This window comes from Chrysemys picta, chromosome 14 (genome assembly GCF_011386835.1).
Source record: "Chrysemys picta bellii isolate R12L10 chromosome 14, ASM1138683v2, whole genome shotgun sequence".
Classification (NCBI taxonomy): domain Eukaryota; kingdom Metazoa; phylum Chordata; order Testudines; family Emydidae; genus Chrysemys; species Chrysemys picta.
Genome location: NC_088804.1, coordinates 24,454,930 through 24,478,275, shown reverse-complemented (window position 1 = coordinate 24,478,275; position 23,346 = coordinate 24,454,930). Strand labels below are relative to the sequence as shown.

The following is a 23,346-nucleotide window of genomic DNA, read 5'->3' as shown; positions in this document are numbered from 1 at the left end:
CAAAGTGGGTCAAGACCCCATTTTAATGGGGCCACCAGGGCCAGCATTAGACTTGCTGGGACCAGGGGCAGAAGCTGAAGCCCGAGCTCCACCCCGACCTGGGGTGGTGGGGCTCAGGCTGCGACCCCCTATCCCCCCACTGGGGGGCAGCGGGACTCAAGCTGCAGCCCCCTCTCCTCCTACTCGGGGTGGCAGGCTTGGCTCTGTGCCCCCTCTCCTCACCCCCATCCCGGGGTCATGTAGTAACTCTGTTGTCAGAAAGGCTCATGGTGCAATGAAGTTTGAAAACCCGTGGTATGGGCTATTTCCCTCCTGTCTGCAATTTCCAGAAGCAGTTCAAAACTGTGGCATAGCCCGTGCTAGCCATGCTCATGCTTCCTTCTCCAGCTTTATGGTTCTGCCAGATCTTCTGCCTCTGCAACAGCGTCAAGTAACAGTTCACTTGTATTTTATCTGTTTGGGGGCTTTTGGGGGGGAGTAGCAAGCAGCCTTTCTCTCTCTCCTGGATTGGGTATTGACCAGTGGGTTGGTTTCAGGTACCTGGTACCTTCCTGACAGTTTCCTTTGCCTCCCCCCACTCCCCAAGGCATGGCATAGCTATTGTGCAAACACTGAGCTAAATCAAAGTGGTATCCTATTTGTGAATCAGCTTTCACAGGCCTTTTGGAGGGCAAATTGTGCCCTGCTTGTTCTCAGCCAGCTGACACTTGCACTGCTAGGGCACAGGGTTCTGAGTTGGACAGGCATGTCTCAAGAAGCCAAGACTCCAGTACAGAAATGCCCAGTCTGGAGATGAGGAGCAGAGCAAGGAAAGACTCCAAAAAAAAAAAAAAAGGATTTTATCCAACAAGCCCAAGGGATAAGGCCTGGAACAGAACAGGAATGGAGAGGGGAAAAAAAGCCCTTAAGGGGCTCAAGGTCCTGTCCTCAAGTCCTAAAATGGGTCGCAAGTTCCCTGGAGAGAGAAGTGGGGCTCATACTCAGGTTTCTTTCTTCTAGAGTCTCTTGAATCAGGGAACTCTGACTATTGAACCACATCCTCTGGGCAGGAGGAGTGGGGCCCCAAGAGGAAGGACACTGAGGGAGGCATATCCAGAGAGCTCAAGGCACTGCATAAAGCAAACTTCTAATGCCCTGGCCACAGCTGGATGGCAACACCTGCAAATAGGCCCAAAAGGCTACAAAATCCAAAAAGAGCAAAAAGAAAAAGGTATTTAAAAAACCTAAGAGATATTCATCCTCTGACTCTAACACGAACTCCTTTTCTACTGAGAAAGGGAAGATTTCAGATTCAGGCTCGGAGCGGGACATGGAAAAATGCAGCAAAGGTTTTTCCCCTCTGAAATGTTCGGAGGATCTACAAACTCAGAAACAGACAAAAATGCTCCTTTTGTCCATCCTCCTCATGAAGGTACCAGAGGAAAGACATCAGCTATATCGGGGGAAAATCCTGGAAACAGGGATTGGGTGGAAAATCCATAGGAGGATTCACCACCTCTGAGAGCCCTATGACAACAAAGGTGCCTCCACTGAGACCTGAATCTAGGAAGCAGAATTTCCCACTTCTTAGAAGAACAGTCTCAATCAACCACAGACAAATGGGTAAGAGAGATGTTGAGTTGCCAACACTCCCTTGAACTAAGGGTCCTACCCCAACCCTCCTTCATCCAATTCTCCACCTCAGGTAACCCCATCAAACACAAGCTGGTGTTAAATGAAATCTCATGTCTCCTGGACATAGCAGCACTAGAAAGAGTTCCCTCAGAAGACAGATTCTTAAGACTATGCTCCATTTTCTTCATTGTCCAGCGGTATTCAGGGGGGTCACAGCTGTCCTGGATTTCATGCAGCTCACCACTAGATGAAGAAAATGAGATTTCAGATAGAGACCCTAGCTTTAACAGTAGTATCCCTGCCCCAAAGGGATTTTCTCGCTTCTAAGAACCTAGCAGATGCATATCTCCACATTCCCATACAGCCATGCTACCACAAACTGCTGAGATTGCATACAGCGTGGTCCACTAGCAGTATCAAAATGCTTTCATCAGCCTCCAGGGTCGTCTTCAAGATGCTGGTGGTCATAATAGCCAGAGTAAGGTCTGAGAGTATTTACCTGTATCCCTTCCTAGGTGACATTTTGATCAGATCTCTGACCCAAGCAGTGATGCACAGTGCCACAATCCAGATGCTGGATCTGCTTCAAGCACACAGATTTGTGATAAACACCAAGAAGATCTTCTTCACTCTAGCCACATAGATAGGTTCACCTGGGAGTGGATATAGACACTATAGCAAAAGTCTACCCATCATTGGTTAGATTCCACAAGATCCAGAACCTGATAACCATGTTGGTAAAGTGGGCAAGGCTGACTGTAGCTCAATGTCTAGTTAATTGGCCTCCTGGTTTCATTGAATAGGAATCATCCTGTGGGCAAAGTTCTATATGAGGTGCCTCCAGGCCTCTCCCCTGAAAGTATGGAATAATTCACCAGAACATATGCAAGATCAGGTACTGGTTCTGAACTTGGTGCTCATCTCTCTTTACAATGGTGGACAATCCCACAGAACATCCCCAAGTGTCTTCCTAGATGCATGCCAGACCCACAGGCACTCACAACCGATGCCAGCCTGATAGGATCTGGGGCATTGGACAATGCAAGGTGCCTGGAACCCCTGGGAAAGGAACCATAACATCAACCTATTGGAGCTCAGAGCTGTCACGACGAGCCCAATGGAAGTTCCAGAACTACCTAGACAGCAAACTTGTTCTGGTCCAATTGGGCAACATGGCCACTATGGTGTATTTCAGCAACCAAGGGGAATGAGGAGTTTAACCCTACACGCAAAAGCAATGCAGACAGGACCCTCTTTTCCGTAAGAGCAATACACATAAAAGGAAAGCTGAACCAAAAGGCTGGTTCTGCAGATGCACAGTCAGCAACTCAGAATGATGTCTGAATCAGGGAGTCTTCATTCTGATTTCTCAGTACTTTACCAGGGAAGCAGACCCCAAATCCCTGGGGATGGATGCTGTTTTTGCACAGATGGTCACTAGGCCTGCTATACACATTTCCATCCTTTCCACTTCTAGAAAAAGTGATCCCGAAAATAAGGCAAGGAGAAACAAAAGTGAAAGTGTTAGCTCTGCACTGGCAAAAGAAACTATGGTTCTCCAATCTGATAGAACTGAAATTAGAACCACCATTGCAGCTACCAGTGAGACTAGACATCCTTTACCAAGACCCATCCTCCATCCAGGCCCAGTCTGTCTTCAACTGACCATCTGGCTATTAAGAGAGAAGCATTAGCTTCATTAGGACTGTTTTCCAAAGTGATTGGAACTCTGTTCTCCTACAGGTGAGCTTCAACTAGCTGCCTGTAGATGCAAGCCATGTATTTCATGCCCTGCATGCCCAACCGGCTCTGCATTGTCCAACTGGCAGCCATTGGGCTGGATCTGGACTGCGGGATGATTCCATCTGGCCCACGTGGAGGATGCTCCGCACAGTATGACCTGACATGCACCACATGAGTGAGGTCATGCTGCATGGAGGATGCCATTTTGGACTGCGTAAGGCATGCAAGTGAGTTGTTGCATGCAACTGTCATGACTTGCCACTGTTCAGCACTAAAGGCCTACTGGCCACTCCATGTGGACAAGGTTTAGCTCATTGTGTCAAAAACAGCAAAAATTTCAAGGATTCTGATATTGCAGTTATCCCATACGTATCAGAATTATGAGAGACACTGAGCTGCAGAATGTTAAATTTCTTACTTGATAATTGCCTTTCTGCTAGCAGTCTCACATACTTCTAAGCTCCCTGATTGGCTTCCTAGCCGAGGGGCAATATTTAATTTTGAGAGCTATGCTCGTAGGCTATAGCCTACTGTACATAGTTTACTTTTTCACATTGAACACATTGTTACTAATCACAGCTTCAGAATGAATCATCTGGCAGCAAGCTGGAGAAGGGAGAGTGGCTAGCATGGGCTGTGCAACAGCTTTGAACTGCCTCTGGAAACTGCAGACAGGAGGGAATAGCCCATATGTATCAGAGTTGTGGGAGATTCTGCTAGCAGAAAGGAAATTATCTGGTACGACATTTACTGATCTTCTACATTTGCACAGTTTAGGGTCAGGTTTTTGAAAAAAGTAGGCACACAAATGCATGCAATTTGTACATGCAATTTTGACCTTAATTTTCACAAATAATTAACATCTTTGTATTCTCAACTCAGTTAATTGTGTGCACAAATGTGCCAAATTATCCATTTGCAAATGCAATTATCCATTTTGTGAGTGTGACTATTGTAATCAAATGCACAAGTTAAATGCACAGTTGCATGCCCATTTCTTCCTGTTTTTAAATATTGCCTTTGGTTGCAATATAGAAAATGGCACAGAAAATGGCAAAACCCTTTCATGATCTGAACACACAGACAAATGAACACAAGACATAGAGGATGGATTTTAAACAACAGGGTACAACTTTATGTATTTAACACTGGGGAGGGGCATACCTGCTCTCTCATGCCATTATCTGAGTTCAGGACTCCCACCATACAACCAGTAATTTGTGGTAGACCCACTTTCCCCTAGGACTCAATTCACTTCCAAATCCTCTTCATCTCCCCCTACATGTGGGGGATAGAGATTACCAGGACCTCAGTCAGCGAAGACTTCAGATGTCCCCTTTTTTCCATAGACAAAAGGACCACCAGTGCAATGCTGGGTCCCATTTACTTCCTGAAGCCTGGTCCTTTTTAGCCTTATCTATGCTGGCCACTGAGGACACCACCAATTAGTATAACATTTAAGGTCACATTCTGACCCACACTGCTTGGTAGCGATTTCTAGGGTTGCCAGCTTTGGTTAGATGAATTCCTGGAGATTTCATCACATGACATACATTTTAATTAAAGATTAATCTTTAATTCCTGGAGACTCCAGGACAATCCTGGAGGGCTGGGAACCCTGGCGATTTCCTGCCTGGATCCAGTTCTTAAGGTCATGGAGCCAAATGTTTGCCCCCACATCAAGAGAGGAACTCTGTCACCCCTAAAAAGCTTGGATGTCTCTGTATGTATATATGCCTGTATATTGGATGTCTCTGAGCCACCCACTCCGGAAATTAAACTAGCCAGTTCCCAGTTAACATTTTTCAGGCCCTGTTTGATGTGGGCTGACTTGACAGCTTCCTGCCAAACTCGCCTTGCAAGCATCCTTGACCAAACCAGTCTTCTGTGTGGCCTCCACTCTCTAATCAATTCCACATCCCCCTGGATGCTAATTCTTAAATTCAATCTGGTGAAAGCCCCAAGATCATTTACACCAAAGTGAAAAATCAGAACATTTGGTGGCTGCAGTCCAGCCATCGTCAAGTGAGAAGGAGCGTGAGCTGATCGGCCGTATCATCACAGGCATACAGCTTCAGCCTTGAATCTCAGTTGTAATCCACCTACTGACCCAGTCGCCATCTCACTGGCCCAATGAGCAATAGAGAGCCTGCAGATCCAGACATTGACCCTCCTCACGATGTCTCCTGCAATCACAAATGACAAGGTTAGCGTGGGCCCCTGGCATGGCCCAGCAACCTACTTGTAGGGTGTATATAGGTTCTGTAACACTCCGATTTCCAGCGCCCAGTTGCCCAGACCTGCCATTTGCATAGTGCAAGGAAGAGGGAAATGGCTAAAACTTGACTACAATGTTTGAAGCAGTTCAATGAAGCACAGTGTAATTCTTCGTTTTATGGTATGACAATAGCCTTCTATGTTTTGGTGCAGGATGTTCGATTCACTTTGGATCGTTGCAGTGCAGCTATTGTTTCAGAGATAGAGGGACTAGGTAAATGGTTGTCAACTGAAGACCGCACAAACTGTGAGGTAACGGGGACTATTCCACAAAGAGGAAGGTAACAGTGCACTTCTGGAGATTAACTGAAAAATAATTTAATATCTTTGAACATCTAATTTATCAAGATGAAATCAGGGTGGTTAATGCTTCAGAAGACATCTGTGCATTTCTACAGTGTCTTCTATCCAAGGCTCTCAAAGTGCTATACCAACATTAATGAACGAACCTACCTCAGAGGTTGTCATATGCTCAAGGTCATAGATCAAGTCTGTAAATTTAGGAACAGAATCTATATCTCCTGATCCATAGTACTATGTCTTTACCACAGGATTATTCTCCCTCACTCAACAGACACTCCTTAATTATTAAGCAATTATTGGACCTACTACTGCAAACCTTACTAATGAATTTGTTCCACTGACTTTAAACGGAGCAGGGTTGGACCCCAACTAGATCAGATTTTATTTGCTCAATACTGTAAATCTTGTAAACTCTCAATTAAAACTAGTAACAAACATAAATGTGTAAGGGCAAATTTAGCTGTCAATTACACAAGTGTAAATCTGGAGTAATTCCAGCCCTACACTTCTGTGAGTTTATGACTTCAGTAGGGTTACCTTAATGGTGCCAATCTATATAACTCAGAATAATTTGTAATCCTGAAGTCTGATTCCTAGATTGCAACACCCACATTCCTTGCTTATTCACATGTATATTTAGAGTGGGATTTTTCAGAAGTGCTCAGCATCTTAAAACTCCCACCACTTCAGTGCTAAACTTGAAAATTCCATATGTAATCCTTAGGGCTAAATTCTCTGCTGGGTGACTCCATTGTTTTCAGTGGATTTACACTAGCAGAGAATTTGGTTCTTAGTTTTTCTTATCTTTGTAGAAAGTTGCCATTCCTCAGTTTATTCCTTGGAAATGCAGGAGTGGTGCTATTTATCTTCTCTATACTGCAGTGTATGTATTTTAAGGTAAAACAGGCCAATTCATATTGATTTCACTGTTCAAAGGTATTTGGATGTGATCCAAGTTCTTCAGCTGGGTGGTGTAAAAGAATCAATTCCGTATTCATACCCTCAGTTACAACACAAGCATTTTACTGGCTGCCTGCGCAATTTCATCTTGGATACTCAGGTAAGACAGGATATGTCATGATTTTTGCATTTGTAAAGATGTATCACTTTTGGGTCTAGAGTTTTAGGAATTTTGTCTGAGAAACTGGATTTGTATTCTGAAGATGTAGGCACGCTTCTGGTTCTCATTAGTAATGGACTGGTCCCATAAGGGATTAGCAGCTCCCTGCAGGATTGGCCCTATAATGCATCTCTTATTTTCAATGAGTTGCCTACATGCTTATTTTTTACCCTTTTTTGAGCAATCGTATGTTCAGCAGCAGAAATGTCCATGTATAAGATATGTCGTTTACATTGAATAGCAAATAGAGAACTTAATGGTAAAGTCCTAGGCTGATGAGTCATTTCGAATAATGCTAAATCATGGGAAAGTAGTTGTCATTAGGATGCTTAAGTAGGCTGTAACCTCCAAAAATTGCCATAAAGGTGATCATTTTGCTTAGCAATGCTATGAAGATGTAGAAGATAGATAAATTATTTACCATATATAAAGCAATAGAACATACCATTTATGGGATTAATGACAGTTGGCATTTCTGATTCACACTGAGGGCAGCCAGCTTGATGAAATGTGTTGTCATTTGTGTTTCTCTGGCAATGTGGGAGTCCACTGGGAAACAGCAAAAGCCAGCTTCCAGTCTGTTATAATGTTGGTTGAACAGTTAGAAGAAACTTTAGAGGCACACATCACGGCTTCAGATAAACATGTGCAGCTCCCATTAAAGTAAACCAGCACTTGTGTTTTTTTTTAATAAATGTCAGATTCAACTCCGCTTATATCCGGCACAATGGTATTGGCTTTTGTTTGTTTGTTTTTGCATGGCTAGTATAATTAACATAATAAACTATCTCTTACCTGGAAGCAGATGTTTCTGTGAGACAGAAACTGTGCTGTTGTTTATCTCCTTCTGTCCCACCTTCTATTGTTTATCCATCTGTCCTGCCAGGTAACATTCCCTAACTCCCCCACTCCCCCTCAAGGAACTTCTGAATGTTAATGTTAAATATAGGCCCATGCCAGCTTTGTTTTAAATACCGTCAGTGTGTGTTGCTTGAGCATATCCATATGCAAAATATGACTCTTGATGTTTAATATTTAAAAGTCAAACATTTATTTAAACATGTTGAAAACTAGTGCTTTTAAAACAAAACATGGCTTCAGCTCTACAAAAGAGAGAAATTAGATAGTTATACAGACAGTGTGGTATACTGTAGGTATTGATCTCCTGGATAAAGTTTAACTGCTTGTTAAAACAAAATCACAATGTTCTGTGATTTTCTCTTTAAGGTTTATGACCTTGAATCTCCTGCAGAGTCCCTGAATAGCTCCCCTGGCTGTGCATTGACAGATGGAAGCTGTGAGACCATGGGCTTCTCTTCCTGTGGTATTCATGGAAGATGTCTTGGAGAGTGGACCTCATTCAGCTGTCACTGTTTGCCTGGTTACTATGGCTACAGATGTGATAAAGGTGAAGTCTTTTTTTCTCTATGATGTTATTGATGGCGGTGATGGTGCAATTTACGGAACAGTTCGCTTAAGATGTTCACAATTAATGACACTTCTGAGAAGGCTTTGAACATATTGCCCAGGGTCATGTTCTGATTTTTTGGTTGGGCATTTTTTGTTAATCCCATCCTTCATTTTAATTGCTTTTTGAAATATGTCTTCCTCATCACCAGATCGTCTTTTATACTGATGGTATCTGTGCACTTGTAACCCACACGCCTTCTGGGTGTGGTGTTCTGTCCCATTTAGTGGCACCGAGACCACTTAGAGAGAGGTGGGTCTGCTCTACAGCCTTAGCTAAGAGCCAGTTGCCTTTTAGTTCATGCAGAAGAAGCTCATGCAGGAAGCTCCAGAGGCCCCCGGTTCAATCCCACCTTCCAATGACTGGGGTCTGTCGGTGTTTCACACTCACTGAGTAATTGGAATGGGACAGAATCATAATTGCTCAGCTGGGTGTCATAAGCATTGTACTGCTAACATCGAAACAATATTATTTTCTAGGGCCAAGAGGTCTGTGGTTTTGGTGCAGGAGGATCTGAGTTCCATCCCTGCTGCCTCCGGGTTGCCAATATGTGCAGCAAAGTGACAACTTTGGCCACTGATTTGTTACACTAATTTAAATGTGCTCACAGCCTCTTCCCATTGTCTTTGTCAGAGACTGAGGGCAGACGGGAAAGATTGTGTTTGGTCTGCATCCTGAAGCAGGAGTTCAAAAAGGCATTCAGTCGATTGCTGGAGAAAAATAAGAGTTAATTGAGCAAAAGTAAAAGGCATTTCCATTGTGTTGCTAAATGAGGTCTTTTCTACCTTGTGTTAATTTTAAAGGAGCTGCTGTAAACATGCTTTAAAAATAATTAAAATATTCATTTCTAGTTACGGAGCTACCTGGTCCTTGGTCAGCAGGCTGGGAAAAGAGGAAGAGTGCCGGGGAGGCACTGGGCTCAGTCACTTGGGCAGGGATCCCTGTGCAGAAAATATGCTCAGTCCCTGGGGGAAGGAGCAGTGTGAGGGCGGACCTCCTGTTACTTCCTGTTAACCCCCTCTGAGCATTTTAAACAGCAGCATTAACAGGATCCAGATGGAGATGCGCTTAGCCCTGCTCAGTGGCGGAACCTCCGATGTCTTTGAAGGCAGGGGAACAGCTAGGGGAGCAGTGGCAAAGGCTTGAAGGACTTCCCCAAAAATGCATGTTATGTCAGCACTAGAGACCATTTCACTGGCTGTTTACACTAATTTGGAGAAATTCTTTGTTTTACTTACATCGCTCTTTCCCTGCTTGGGGTAATTTTTAAAAGTTTTTGAATTTCTTAGTTGCCAAAGAATATTCCTTTGGGCCAGGGAGCCACATTCGGTATCTGCTTCCTGTTGATGCACCAGCCCGCAAGACGCTGTTAGAGGTGACGGTCAGGACACGACAGCCCAATAGTGTCATCATGAGCATGTCTTCCCGAGCCATGGATGAACACATCACCCTGCAGGTTAGTGAATAGTCTTGGACAATCACAGCACAGAGTGAATTCAGTTCCAGCTCATGTGTAGCCCAGTGAAACATGGATAAGAGAGTACTTTTGTGCTGTACACTATCCAATTAGAGGATTGGGCCGAAAAAAACCTGATGAGGTTCAACAAGGACAAGTGCAGAGTCCTGCACTTAGGACGGAAGAATCCCATGCACTGCTACAGACTAGGGACCGAATGGCTAGGTAGCAGTTCTGCAGAAAAGGACCTAGGGGTCACAGTGGACGAGAAGCTGGATATGAGTCAACAGTGTGCTCTTGTTGCCAAGAAGGCTAACGGCATTTTGGGCTGTATAAGTAGGGGCATTGCCAGCAGATCAAGGAACGTGATCGTTCCCCTTTATTCAACACTGGTGAGGCCTCATCTGGAATACTGTGTCCAGTTTTGGGCCCCACACTACAAGAAGGATGTAGAAAAATTGGAAAGAGTCCAGCGGAGGGCAACAAAAATGATTAGGGGTCTGGAGCATATGACTTATGAGGAGAGGCTGAGGGAACTGGGATTGTTTAGTCTCCAGAAGAGAAGAATGAGGGGGGATTTGATAGCAGCCTTCAACTACCTGAAGGGGGGTTCCAAAGAGGATGGAGCTCGGCTGTTCTCAGTGGTGGCAGATGACAGAACAAGGAGTAATGGTCTCAAGTTGCAGTGGGGGAGGTCCAGGTTGGATATCAGGAAAAACTATTTCACTAGGAGGGTGGTGAAACACTGGAATGCGTTACCTAGGGAGGTGGTGGAGTCTCCTTCCTTGGAGGTTTTTAAGGCCCGGCTTGACAAAGCCCTGGCTGGGATGATTTAGCTGGGAATTGGTCCTGCTTTGAGCAGGGGGTTGGACTAGATGACCTCTTGAGGTCCCTTCCAACTCTGATATTCTATGATTCTATGATCCTAGCAAGTAAAACCAAACTAGCCCCTGAAAATCTGTACTGTACAATTCTGTTCATTCATGCTAGGAAAGTGGGCCTGGTTCTCCACTAGTTAAACTGACCATACACCCGTGTCATCCCATTGGCTGCAGTGGAGTTACATCAGTGTAAAACGGGATCAGAACAGTGGTCCACCTAGTCCAGTGTCCGGTCTGACAGCTGCCTGCAAGGGCTGTGCGAGTGTGAGCCTTGCACGTCCCACTCCTCCAGTAAGACTATATAATTCAATTTCCACTATTCTTTGATGACACTGCCAGGAAAGATGCCACAAGCAGTTTTTGTGATGTTGGTCCCTGCACAGAGAGTGCCAAATTCATGTCACATAGGGTAATTAACAGCCAGAAATGGTAACACATTGGTCACTGCTGAGCTGGATTGGTTTGAACTGGCAACGTAGATGTGACAGAATCACATTCCTAACCCCCTGAGCCAACCCATTGTCTTTGTCTAAGTTTAAGTAAACATTTTTGTCAAGATTACTCATTAGTTAAAAAAAGTTTGGTTGAAGTAACCCGACAGATCAAATACAGGAGTGATTGTGATTTTCTTCCCTAATACTCTGTTAATAATCCACAAGGTTGTTCAGGGATTCTTAACTGTCTCCTATAACTTGGGTGATGGAGACTATGCCGTAAACCTTCCCTCCTACAACATTGATAATGGAGAGTGGCATCATATCACCCTGGAGAGAACTGAAAACGAATTTACCCTTCGCCTTTATGAAGGAGGTGGGAAGAGAGAAATCCTGAGAGCAGCAGGAGTATGCAAAGAGATTGTGATCGATCCCAGTAGGTTGGTCCTTGGAAACACTTACCCTGTCAATCAGAACCAAAGTTTTCAAGGTAAGGAATTCTTGGTTTAACTGGGGCATAAGAATGTAGAAGGGCTATTGGTATCGATGTGTGTGCACATTAAGTGAAGTTCACTTTCTCAGCACAAAGCTTGAGTTAAATGGATTTTTTGCAAGGCAACTTTGTGGGGATGTGTCAAGGAAGTCAAAATCCATCCTTTACCTAGGGGAAAAGTACAGGAAAAGCCCCATCCACAGCTTAGACTTTAGCCACTGGGCTAAAACAGGGGCAGTGACTCCTGCACACCACCTATACAGCCCTCTTCAGTCATACTGCAAATTTCCCTGCTGAATTAGATATGCAAGCCTGGATCTGCCCTGTGCATCCATTTTGCAGCTGCCCACGCCTAAAAAGCAGAACCATAGCAGTTCTCTACATTTGGGACATCTGTTGCCCCTACATTGCTGGGCGAATTACCTTGTGATAAATATTGTCCATTGCTAGGGCCCTACTAAATTCATGGCCATGAAAAATGCGTCACGGACTGTGAAATTTGGTCTTTTGTATGCTTTTACCCTATACTATACAGATTTCACAGGGGAGCCCAGCGTTTCTCAAATTGGGGGTCCTGACCTAAAAGGGAGCTGCAGGTGGAGTCACAAGGTTATTTTAGTGGGGTCATGGTATTGCCACCCTTACTTTTGTGCTGCCTTCAGAGCTGGGCAGGCAGAGAGTAGCGGCTATTGGCTGGGCACCCAGCTCTGAAGGCAGCATTCCGCCAGCAGCGCAGAAGTCAGGGTGGCAATATCATACCATGCCATCCTTACTTCTGTGCTGCTGCTGGTGGTGGCTCTGCCTTCAGAGCTGGTCTCCCAGCCAGCAGCCGCTGCTCTCCAGCTGCCCAGCTCTGAAGGCAGTGCTGCCGCAAGCAGCAGTGAGGGTAGCAGTACCGCAATCCCCCCTACAATAACCTTGCAAGCTCTCCGCCCCCCTCCGCCAACTTCTTTTTGGGTCAGGACCTCTACAATTACAACACCATGAAATTTCAGATTTAAATAGCTGAAATAATTAAATTTATGATTTTTAAAATCCTATAACCATTGACCAAATTGGACTGTGAATTTGGCAGGGCCCTATTCATTGCACAGTACATTGCAAAACGGATGTTCTTAACTTTAAACACTGCTAGGAAAACAGCAATCGGCTATGTGAAGTTTGGATTACTGTGGCTCATGGTCTCCCAGCTGAAAGATTATAATGGAGTCACCTGGAACTTCCACTAGGGCAGGCTAAAATGTTTGTTAAACTAGAGTTAAGGTTTTAAATATGTATCAACAATGGATTGGAAAAGGTCTTAATATAATGTTGTAGATTAAAATGCAAACAACTCTCATAAAAACAAGAAATGCAAAGTTAAGGTTACAAAAAGGGGAAGCAGAGAAACACGGAGCTATGGATACCAAAACCAACCTTTAGTATGCCCTCATATCTCCACTCATCCTCCATGAAGGTGTGGGATTGTACTGTATCTTCAATACTGGCATACAATCCACATACCCCACTACACTGTACAATACTGCACTGACAAATGTATCTATGCATCACTCCCCCTCACTCATCTGCCATCTTCATGACCAGAGGTTGGCCTTCAGTTAATCCTCCTGTGACAAGACAGTAACATCTCTGGGGAGAGGAGGGATGCTCTTGTGCATGAAACATAGGACAGGGAGTCCCAAAACCTGGTGTGACATATATGCACTTGGGTCCTACATTCTGTTTAAAAATGCAGTCAGTATTGTAATTTTTTATTGGTAGTGCATCCCCAGCCTCCTCAGTCATTACTGGTCTTTCTTTTTTTTTTCTTGTATGAAAGAGAATCGTAATAAAGTATAGTTCTTTTTCACACACACGCCGAGACACAGGTAAACACTGGAGGAGCTCTTCCTCTGGCTATTTGAACTCTCCCTTAGAAATCATAGTAAAATGGTGAATTGGCAACTGGCACAGGTGTCTTTCTCTCAATCAGATAGGGGGCTGGAAAACAACAGGGATGCAACTCCAAAATTTGGATATCGGAATCTGGCCCATATCTAATGGGATGGATCAAAAGTAGGGTGACCAGATGTCCCGATTTTATAGGGACAGTCCCGATATTTGGGGCTTTGTCTTATATAGGCACCTATTACCCCCCATCCCCTGTCCTGATTTTTCACACTTGCTGTCTGGTCACCCTAATCAAAAGCCTGGATCAAACTCCCCTAAAGTTTGGGGAAATAACTTTGTGGCTTCGGCCCATCTCTAAATATAACATATGCTCAGTCTGCTAGTACTGACAGTGGTTTCAAATAGTTCTTCTTGCTGAACAGCTTTCAAATCCCAAGTCCCTTTTGTTTTTTGCCTTAGGATGTATGAAGGATGTCAGATTTAATAACTACAGGCTGCCTCTGGATACTCACACTAAGGAGCTGGTGTCAGTATTAAGTGCCCAAGGAGTGAAAGAAGGCTGCTCTTCAGAGGCTTGTAGGAACAACCCCTGTAGCCAGCCGTTTATTTGTATTGACTTGTGGATGATGCATGAATGCAGGTAATTGGGGAAAGCAAAAGCATAGAAAATGCCAGGGCAACGTGGGAGGGCTGGATGCTGAGAAGTGTATAAGTTGAATCTTGCCACTGGGAAGTCCTCTGTATAGCATCATCCAGTTAAACTATAGTGAAATACCGGGCCAAATTCTACCCTTATTTATGCCTCTACAACCTCATTAGCTTCAGCAGAGTTTACTGATGTAAATCAGAGCACAGTCCCTTTCAACCAGATCCTCAACTGGTATAAAATGGTGTATCTCCCTTGACTGTAATTAAGGTAAGCAGATTAACACCAGCTGGGCATTTGGCTTTCTGCTCTATTAAAGCTGCTCATGGAGTATTGCAAATACAGAACAATTTGACCCACTTTCTGAAAGCTGAAATTGGGAAGAAATATGGAATGATTGTGCTACTAAATTTCTAAAATGAGCAGCTCTGAAGATAGCGTGGATATAAACATTGTTTTTGTGTGTCAGATGCCCTTTAAACAGCATAAAATGTTAGGCATAAGTCAGAGGATATGATCTATAATGAATGCTGTATCTTGTCATACTAAGTTCAAGCAGGAATGCTACATTGAGCATTCATTATTAGAGGATAATCGAAATTGTGACAGTGCTTGAAGTGACTTTTTAAAAAACACAAAAACCTGTTTTTCAAATCAAGATAGTCACCTTCAGAACGTATTTTCCTGCAAAACCTAAAGGGGCTTAATCCATATTCAGAGTTAACTCCTGACAAATTTAATACCTTAAAACAAAGAAAGAAACAAACAAGACATCTGAACCTAGCTCAAAAGTATATTTTATAACCAGGAGAAAAATGAAAACATGAAAATACTTGTGTTTAGGCTGACAGTCTATATGACAAGGTGCGGCTGGATGCAGTTTCTAAGAGCCACAGTGTTCCTGGTTTAAGATGGAAACATCAGCTCATTCTTCATTCTAAGGCTGGCTTCACTGCAAAATTAACTCATGTTATCTCTACCGAGTTAACACCTCTTGAGTTAGCCTAGCTTGAATGAGAGTAGTCATGCTGTGAAACAGCAGAGTGATAATGTTAGCAGCTGATGAGCTGTGCTAACAGGAGCCGTAGCCTGTACCCCCTGATGTGCCAGCTGACAAGTTAAAAGCACCACCACTCTCAAGTAATGTTTTTTTTTTTTTCTGTAGATGGGACTCGAGTTAGGGACAACACTTGAGTTATAACTGGAGTTAATTCTGCAGTAAAGACAACACCTTAGTCTACTCCTGTATTAGCACTGTTCTAATAAGGAGAATTTTAGAGATGTTTTTTGTCACAAATACTTTAAATCTCTAGAGGCTTGGAGATTCACTGAACTGGGGAAAACACAGGAGAGGCTAATGTCATCGTATGGCATTTGGATAGACCTGCAAATCCTGCACTTGATCAAACACTTGCTCATGCAGGTAGTCTCACTGAAGCCAGTGGGACTACTGGCATCCCCAAGTCCCTTCACACGAGCAAGTGTCTGGAGGAGTGAGCCTCATTATTTTTGTCTTGTTTCACTGAAGAGAAGAACTCTTTAGCCCCTTCCCTGACTTCACTGAGACTATTTGTGTGGGTAAGCACTGCAACAGTAGGAGCTACAGTAAGCTTCCTTGGCATAAAATAACTCAGAAGACTGTATTCAGATATACAGCATCTGTCCCAAAGGTGGTGTAGGGTTTTCAGTGCTCTCTTCCATGTCTGCTGTTATCGAGGATTTTTGTTGTTTTACTCTGCTTTTTGTCTTTCCAGTTGCCCTCCGGGACACCTGATCACAGAGAATGCCACAGGCAGGCACTGTGTCTATACTGTATGTGCTAAAAGACCCTGTAACTTTGGCACGTGTATCTCCCAGTCTCCAACCAAGTTCCGATGTCATTGCCCTGATGGCTATACAGGCCGTTACTGTGAAATCACCCTGGCAATCTTTCACAAGGATGCAGGCTTGAGCTTCAGTTCCATGTTCGCCATCTGCATTTGCTTTTTGGCACTATTAGGTAGTTATGGCAACTACATCTTATACTACCTTTGGTGATTTAATTTATCCATTCTCCTTTGGACACCGATCGTGTTGTCTTTCTGTGAAGAATTTGCTTCCTTGTGGAACCTGGACTCTGCCTTCACTGTTTTGTCCTCTCTATTCCATCCACTGTCACTTTTCATTCCCCTGTCCGCAAAAGTTACATTGTTATTTGGCATTGATTCAGCTGAGGAAAGCCCTTGCAGTTTCCTGATTCTGTGGCAGTTCATTGCCAAGAAACTGTTCAGAAGGTACAAGTAGAGGCAAATTCAGTCAAAAGCTAGGAAAAAGATTGCTAGGAGAAAGTCATTATTTAAAATACAGCTAGTTATGGAACGGGTATTTCAGCCCATGAGAAATAAATTGTTCCTAAATGCAGACTTTGACCTCTAGATCCAGGCTAGGAGCATGTTTATTTTTAATATCTGGCCAACTGTAAGTTATCACAATGTAAATAAATCAGAAGTTGGTGGTTTTTTATAAGAATTTTTGTTATACTTGAGTACCTCAAAATCAGATTCCATTAAAAATAACTTGGCAAAGGATTGTTGCATATGGTAAGATCTATATATCACATTCTGGTAAACTGCAGAATGAAAATTTAAACACAGAAATCTCAAAAGAAAACTTATGACCAATTTATAAAAATGCTCATTCTCACAGTAAATACATTTTAAGTTTTATACAGTAAAGGCCCCATCCTGTTTTTATTGAAATTGCTGTGGAGTTTTGCCATCAACTCCAATGGGTTCAGGACTGGGTATTGAGAGGATTTTATTGTATGTTTTTACAGTGAAGATAGTAGCACACTGTATACAAGTTTGTATTTACAAAATGTTAACAAACATCTTCAATGTAGTAGAAGTTTTTAACAATTTCCAGCATGTAAATTGCAACTAAACACAATTTTTAAAATTATTTAAATTTGCAGATGTTGGCATAAAAATGTGCCTGAATTATTTTTTCTAATAAAGTGTGTGATACACAATCCTCTTCCCTTTGTCTCATGTCGTCTTATGCTTCATTTCTGTTCTTGTTCACAGAATTGTATCTGTTCTTCAGAACTCATCTGCATCAGTTTTTGTGCTACATCTTTGTATGCATTTTCTGTTAAGCATCAAGTCTGTCCAAGTCAATACGGTAAACAGATATTTTGGTCTCAAATAACCATTTCTGCATGTCATTCAGTTATTACTAACTTTGTAATAAAGGAAGCCCTCAAGGCCTCTCCTTCTCCCTTTGATATCGCTTGTAACTACCTTTAATGGAAGTAATGCTCAAAGCAAAAGAAGAGCTGACCTCTACAGCTGCAGATGATTTTATAGACTTGCCTTTTAAAGGGCCTGAATCCTCTCTCTTTATACTGGCTTTAAATCAATGTACCTACTTTGGCCCAAATCCCTGAAGGTTCTTGGGCATCTAACTTCGATTGAAATCAGTGGGAGTTAAGCATCTAAATAAATGCCTTTGAGGATCTGGGCCACTGATTTCAATGATGTTATTTCTGGTTTACAATGATGTGAGAGCAGACTCAGGAACTTAGTGTGAAGACTGAAGCCCTTCTACCCATTTCAGTCTGGCAGTGCAATATCCAGTAATAGTTACTGTCTTTACCCACTGCAGTATTTAAAAAAAAAAAAAAGGGTTATTCTCTGCTTCGTTTCTGAATGATCACTCTCTGCTTCACTCCCATGTGCACACACAGTTCTGTTCAGTGGTGCTTTCCTGTGGACTCGCTGGAAGAGTCACAAAGGTTTGAATGGAGGAGTTTACCATGTCTCTGCCTATCATGATGACTTGGAGGACATCAGAGAAAATATCCTCAACTATAATGAAGAAGGGGGTGGGGAGCAAGATCAAGTAAGGATCGTTCCATTAAATGAATATGATACAAGTGGGCTAGTGGTTCTCCACTCTAATGAAATACAGGGGAGTCAGTTGTGCTTTACCCTTAGTCTCGGTGCTGCTGGTTACATTACCGCAAGCAACGGATGAACTTATTTGTAAGGTTGCATGTTTTTTTACAAATGGATACATAAAGGTCTATAAAAGTTTAATTTGCCTTAAAGCAGAAGTACCTATGTGAGTGATTATATATGCTTGTAGGATGAGTTTAGCAGTTAAAGAATTTATGGATGATCCTTTTCTGGCTTCATGCTCTGGAGGCTCTGCCGTTGTCAGTGGCAATTACTGCTGTAGCGATAAGGTTTTAGAAAACTCTAACATGAAATCTTCCTTATGGACCAGCTCTTTTGATCACACTTCTTACCACATTTTGTGTGTTATTAGAACATGACTTATTACACCTTAAATTCTCAGTTTTTATTCATTAAACTCATTCATCATAAATTCACTGATGAATTACTGTAAATGCTGGTACTATCCTTGTTTTAGCTAAAGCTTTTTAGCTCTTGGAATAAAATACCAGCGCCCTTTCTGTTCCCTTCTCTCTTGGGAAGAGAAGCAAATACCAGAGTATAAAACTGTTGTTGCACTTTTAATATACAACAACCAAACAGGTTATTCTCACATTTCTATTTGTTCTGCACATGGATTACCAGAGTTTTAGCATATATTGCTATCCAGAAGAAATGTAACAGATAATTACAGATTTGTTAATTTAAAAAAAAAGGTAATTTTGCTGAACAATTAATGTTTGTTATGTCAGAAAAAGTAAGAGACTATTGCCTGTTTTAAAACACTTCATTTTATCCAGTGGAAGGTGCAACAGTATTTCTGAGCTTGTGGTTGGCATGCCATGAGTGCTAAAGAACAAAGTTTTAAAATCTGAATATTAAACTTCCAAATAAATAAGCAAGCAAAGAGTTTAATACATTAAAAAAGACGGTTACTCACCATTGTAACTGTTGTTCTTCGAGATGTGTTGCTCATATCCATTCCATTAGGTGTGTGCGCGCCGCGTGCACGATCGTCGGAAGATTTTTACCCTAGCAACACCGGCGGGTCGGCTGTGGAGCCCCCTAGAGTGGCGCCTTCATGGCGCTGAATATATACCCCAGCCGACCCGGCGCCCCCTCAGTTCCTTCTTGCCGGCTACTCCGACAGTGGGGACGGGGGGCGGGTTTGGAATGGATATGAGCAACACATCTCGAAGAACAACAGTTACAACGGTGAGTAACCGTCTTTTCTTCTTCGAGTGCTTGCTCATATCCATTCCATTAGGTGACTCCCAAGCCCAACTTAGGTGGTGGGGTCGGAGTGAGACATTGCTGTGTGCAAAACCGCTGATCCGAAGGCAGCATCGTCCCTGGACTGCTGCACTAGTGCATAGTGAGCTGTAAACGTGTGGACTGATGACCAAACCGCCGCTCTACAGATGTCCTGGATCGGAACTTGCGCCAGGAAAGCAGTCGAGGAAGCTTGGGCCCTCGTGGAGTGAGCGGCGAGGTGCGGTGCTGAGACACCTGCCAGGTCATAGCAAGTCCGGATGCAAGACGTAATCCAGGAGGATAGGCGTTGTGAGGAGACCGGTGAGCCTTTCATTCGGTCAGCTACTGCAACGAAGAGTTGCGTCGTCTTTCTAAAGGGCCTTGTGCGGTCAATGTAGAAGGCCAGGGCCCTGCGTACGTCCAGGGAATGCAAACGTTGATCCTGGCGAGAAGCATGTGGTTTAGGGTGAAAAACCGGGAGAAATATATCCTGGTTGATATGAAATGGAGAAACCACCTTAGGGAGAAAGGCAGGATGTGGGCGGAGCTGCACTTTATCCTTATGGAAAACTGTGTAAGGGGGCTCGGATGTAAGCGCCCTGAGTTCAGAAACGCGCCTTGCTGAGGTGATGGCTACGAGGAAGGCTGTCTTCCAGGATAGGTACAGAAGTGAACAGGTGGCCAGTGGCTCGAATGGAGGACCTGTGAGCTTGGAGAGAACCAGGTTGAGGTCCCACGTCGGAACGGGCTGACGTTGTTGTGGGTACATCCGGTCTAAGCCCTTGAGGAATCTAACGACCATCGGGTTAGAGAATACCGAGGACGCGAGTTCCCCTGGATGAAAGGCCGATATAGCGGCCAGGTGAACTCTAATTGAAGATATCGCCAACCCCTGCTGTTTTAGGGAGAGGAGATATTCCAAAATGAGAGGAATAGGTGCCTGCAACGGGGACGTGGCTCGTTGTTCGCACCAACAGGAGAACCGCTTCCACTTGGCCAGGTACGTGGTGCGTATTGAGGGCTTCCTACTGCTCAGCAGAATCTGTTGAACAGAGTGCGAGCATTGCTGCTCTGCCTGGGTGAACCATGGAGCAGCCACGCCGTGAGGTGGAGTGATTGCAGGTCGGGGTGACGCAGCCGGCCGTGGTCCTGCGTGATGAGATCCGGATACAACGGAAGCGGGATCGGTGTCTGAACCGAGAGTTCTAACAGTGTAGTGTACCAGTGTTGTCTCGGCCACGCTGGAGCGACCAGAATTACCTGTGCCTGGTCTCTGCGCAATTTGAGCAGTACCTTGTGGACCAGAGGAAACGGAGGGAAGGCGTAAAACAGGCGGTCTTTCCAGGGAAGGAGAAACGCATCCGAGAGGGAGCCCGGAGCTCGACCTTGCAGGGAGCAGAACACGTGGCACTTCCTGTTGTCTCGAGATGCAAACAGGTCTATCTGGGGAAACCCCCACTTCTGGAAAACGGAATGTATGATGTCCGGACGGATAGACCACTCGTGCGTCTGGAAGGACCTGCTGAGTCGATCCGCTAGAGTGTTCTGGACTCCAGGGAGGAACGATGCCGTGAGATGGATTGAGTGGGCGATGCAGAAGTCCCACAGGCGAATGGCCTCTTGGCATAGGATTGACGAGCGTGCCCCTCCTTGCTTGTTGATGTAGAACATGGCCGTGGTGTTGTCAATGAGAACTAACACACAGCGACCACGTAGGAGGTTGAGAAATGCCTGACACGCCAGGCGCACCGCCATCAGTTCCCGAACATTGATGTGCAGGGCTATCTGGGGTGCAGTCCACAGGCCCTGGGTATGGTGTTCGTTGAGATGGGCGCCCCAACCCAGGGATGAAGCGTCTGTGACCAGGTGCAGAGAGGGTTGTGGGGCGTGAAACGGCATCCCCTCGCAAACCACCTTGTGGTCTAGCCACCATGTGAGGGAGGTCAGGACCGAGTTCGGGACCGTGACCACCATGTTCAGGCTGTCCCGATGTGGGCGGTATCTTGATGACACCCAGGTCTGGAGTGGGCGAAGCCGAAGTCTGGCATGCCTGGTTACGTACGTGCAGGAAGCCATGTGACCCAGCAGGGTGAGGCACGACCTCACCGTGGTAGTTGGGAAGGCCTTGAGTCCTTGAATGAGGCTCGTGATGGTGCAAAAGCGATTGTCTGGCAGGATGGCTTGTGTACGTCTGGAGTCTAGAACCGCGCCGATGAATTCTATTCTCTGGGTAGGTTCTAGAGTGGATTTGTCCTTGTTGAGTAGGATACCCAACTTGTTGAATGTGTGCACTATTATGTGGACGTGATCTCGAACTTGTTCTTTGGTGCGACCGCGTACCAGCCAGTCGTCTAGGTACGGGAACACCTGTATCCCTTGCCGACGAAGGTACGCTGCCACGACAGCCATACATTTCGTGAACACCCTTGGGGCCGAGGATAGGCCGAAGGGAAGGACTGCAAATTGGTAGTGCACCTTGCTTACCACGAACCGCAGGAAGCGTCTGTGAGGCGGGTAAGTTGCTATGTGAAAGTATGCATCTTTCATGTCGAGGGCGGCGAACCAGTCTCCAGGATCGAGGGAAGGGATAATGGCCCCCAAAGAGACCATGCGGAACTTCAACTTTACTACGAATTTGTTGAGTCCGCGCAAGTCCAAGATGGGTCGCAGACCTCCTTTGGACTTGGGAATGAGGAAGTAACGGGAATAGAATCCCCTGCCCCTTAACTCCACTGGAACCTCCTCTATGGCCCCCATAGCAAGGAGCGTGGAAACTTCCTGTATAAGAAGTTGCTCGTGAGAAGGGTCCCTGAAGAGGGACGGGGAAGGGGGGGAGGAGGGGGGGGATTGAAGAAAACTGGATAGCATATCCCCTGTCCACCGTGCGAAGGACCCAACGGTCCGAAGTTATAAGGGACCAGGTCCGGTGGAGATGGGAAAGGCGATCCCGAAAGGATGGGGCTGGATCCTGTGGGATGACTGGGGCGCCGTCCTCGACCGCACCTTCAAAAGTTCTGCCTGGGGCCTGAAGGTGGTCTAGGTGGCCCCTGGTTCTGACCAGGTTGAGGGCCGGTCCACCTTCTTCTACCACCTCGCCCTCGCCTCCGGGTCGAGTCCTGTCTCTGACGAGGCGGGGGGGGTAGAAGCGCTGAGGCTGCGGTCTAAATGGCCTGCGCTGAGGGCCCACAACATGCATCCCCAAGGAACGCATGATCGTCCTGGAGTCCTTGAGGCTCTGAAGGCGAGAGTCCGTCTTTTCGGAAAACAGCCCTTGTCCTTCAAAGGGCAGATCCTGCAGGGTTTGCTGCAGTTCCTGAGGCAGACCCGAAACCTGGAGCCAGGAGATCCTCCGCATAGCGATACCTGAGGCCCGGGTTCTCGCAGCAGAGTCCGCTATGTCTAAGGAGGCCTGTAAGGAGGTCCGAGCCACCTTCTTACCCTCCTCCACCAGGGCTCCAAACTCCTCCCTGGACTCTTGGGGAACCAACTCCTTGAACTTCCCCATAGAGTTCCAGGAGTTAAAGCTATAGCGACTCAAGAGCGCCTGTTGATTAGCCGCTCTAAGTTGCAACCCTCCGGCTGAGTAAACTTTACGGCCGAATAAATCGAGGCGCTTAGCCTCCTTCGATTTGGGTGCTGCGGCCTGCTGACCGTGGCGCTCCCTTGCGTTCACTGATGCCACCACCAGTGAACACGGCTGGGGGTGGGTATACAAGTACCCGTAGTCTTTAGACGGAACAAAGTATTTCCTTTCCACCCCTCTCGCTGTGGGTGGGATAGAGGCAGGAGTCTGCCATATCGTAGATACATTGGCTTGTATCGTGCGGAT

At 45.1% G+C, this 23,346-nt stretch overlaps 1 protein-coding gene across 3 annotated transcripts in view; it reads left to right on the top strand.

Annotated features, from left to right (window-relative positions):
- LOC101947377 (neural-cadherin-like) overlaps nt 1-23,346 on the top strand; it is a 120,168-nt gene that overhangs the window by 90,214 nt on the left and 6,608 nt on the right. Inside the window, exons 25-33 of one of the 3 annotated variants that reach the window (XR_010592568.1) lie at nt 5,788-5,915; nt 6,874-6,997; nt 8,285-8,465; nt 9,815-9,981; nt 11,522-11,786; nt 14,139-14,319; nt 16,080-16,324; nt 17,391-17,487; nt 18,053-18,207. Coding sequence is in view for 2 of the 3 variants with exons in the window: in XM_008167001.4 (XP_008165223.3) it covers nt 5,788-5,915; nt 6,874-6,997; nt 8,285-8,465; nt 9,815-9,981; nt 11,522-11,786; nt 14,139-14,319; nt 16,080-16,324; nt 18,053-18,207 (1,446 nt within the window). In the remaining variant the exon portion in view is untranslated. Of the gene's footprint in view, nt 1-5,787; nt 5,916-6,873; nt 6,998-8,284; nt 8,466-9,814; nt 9,982-11,521; nt 11,787-14,138; nt 14,320-16,079; nt 16,325-17,390; nt 17,488-18,052; nt 18,208-23,346 lie in introns of those variants that run through there. The other 2 variants (XM_008167001.4, XM_065567146.1) reach the window with 2 other exon arrangements.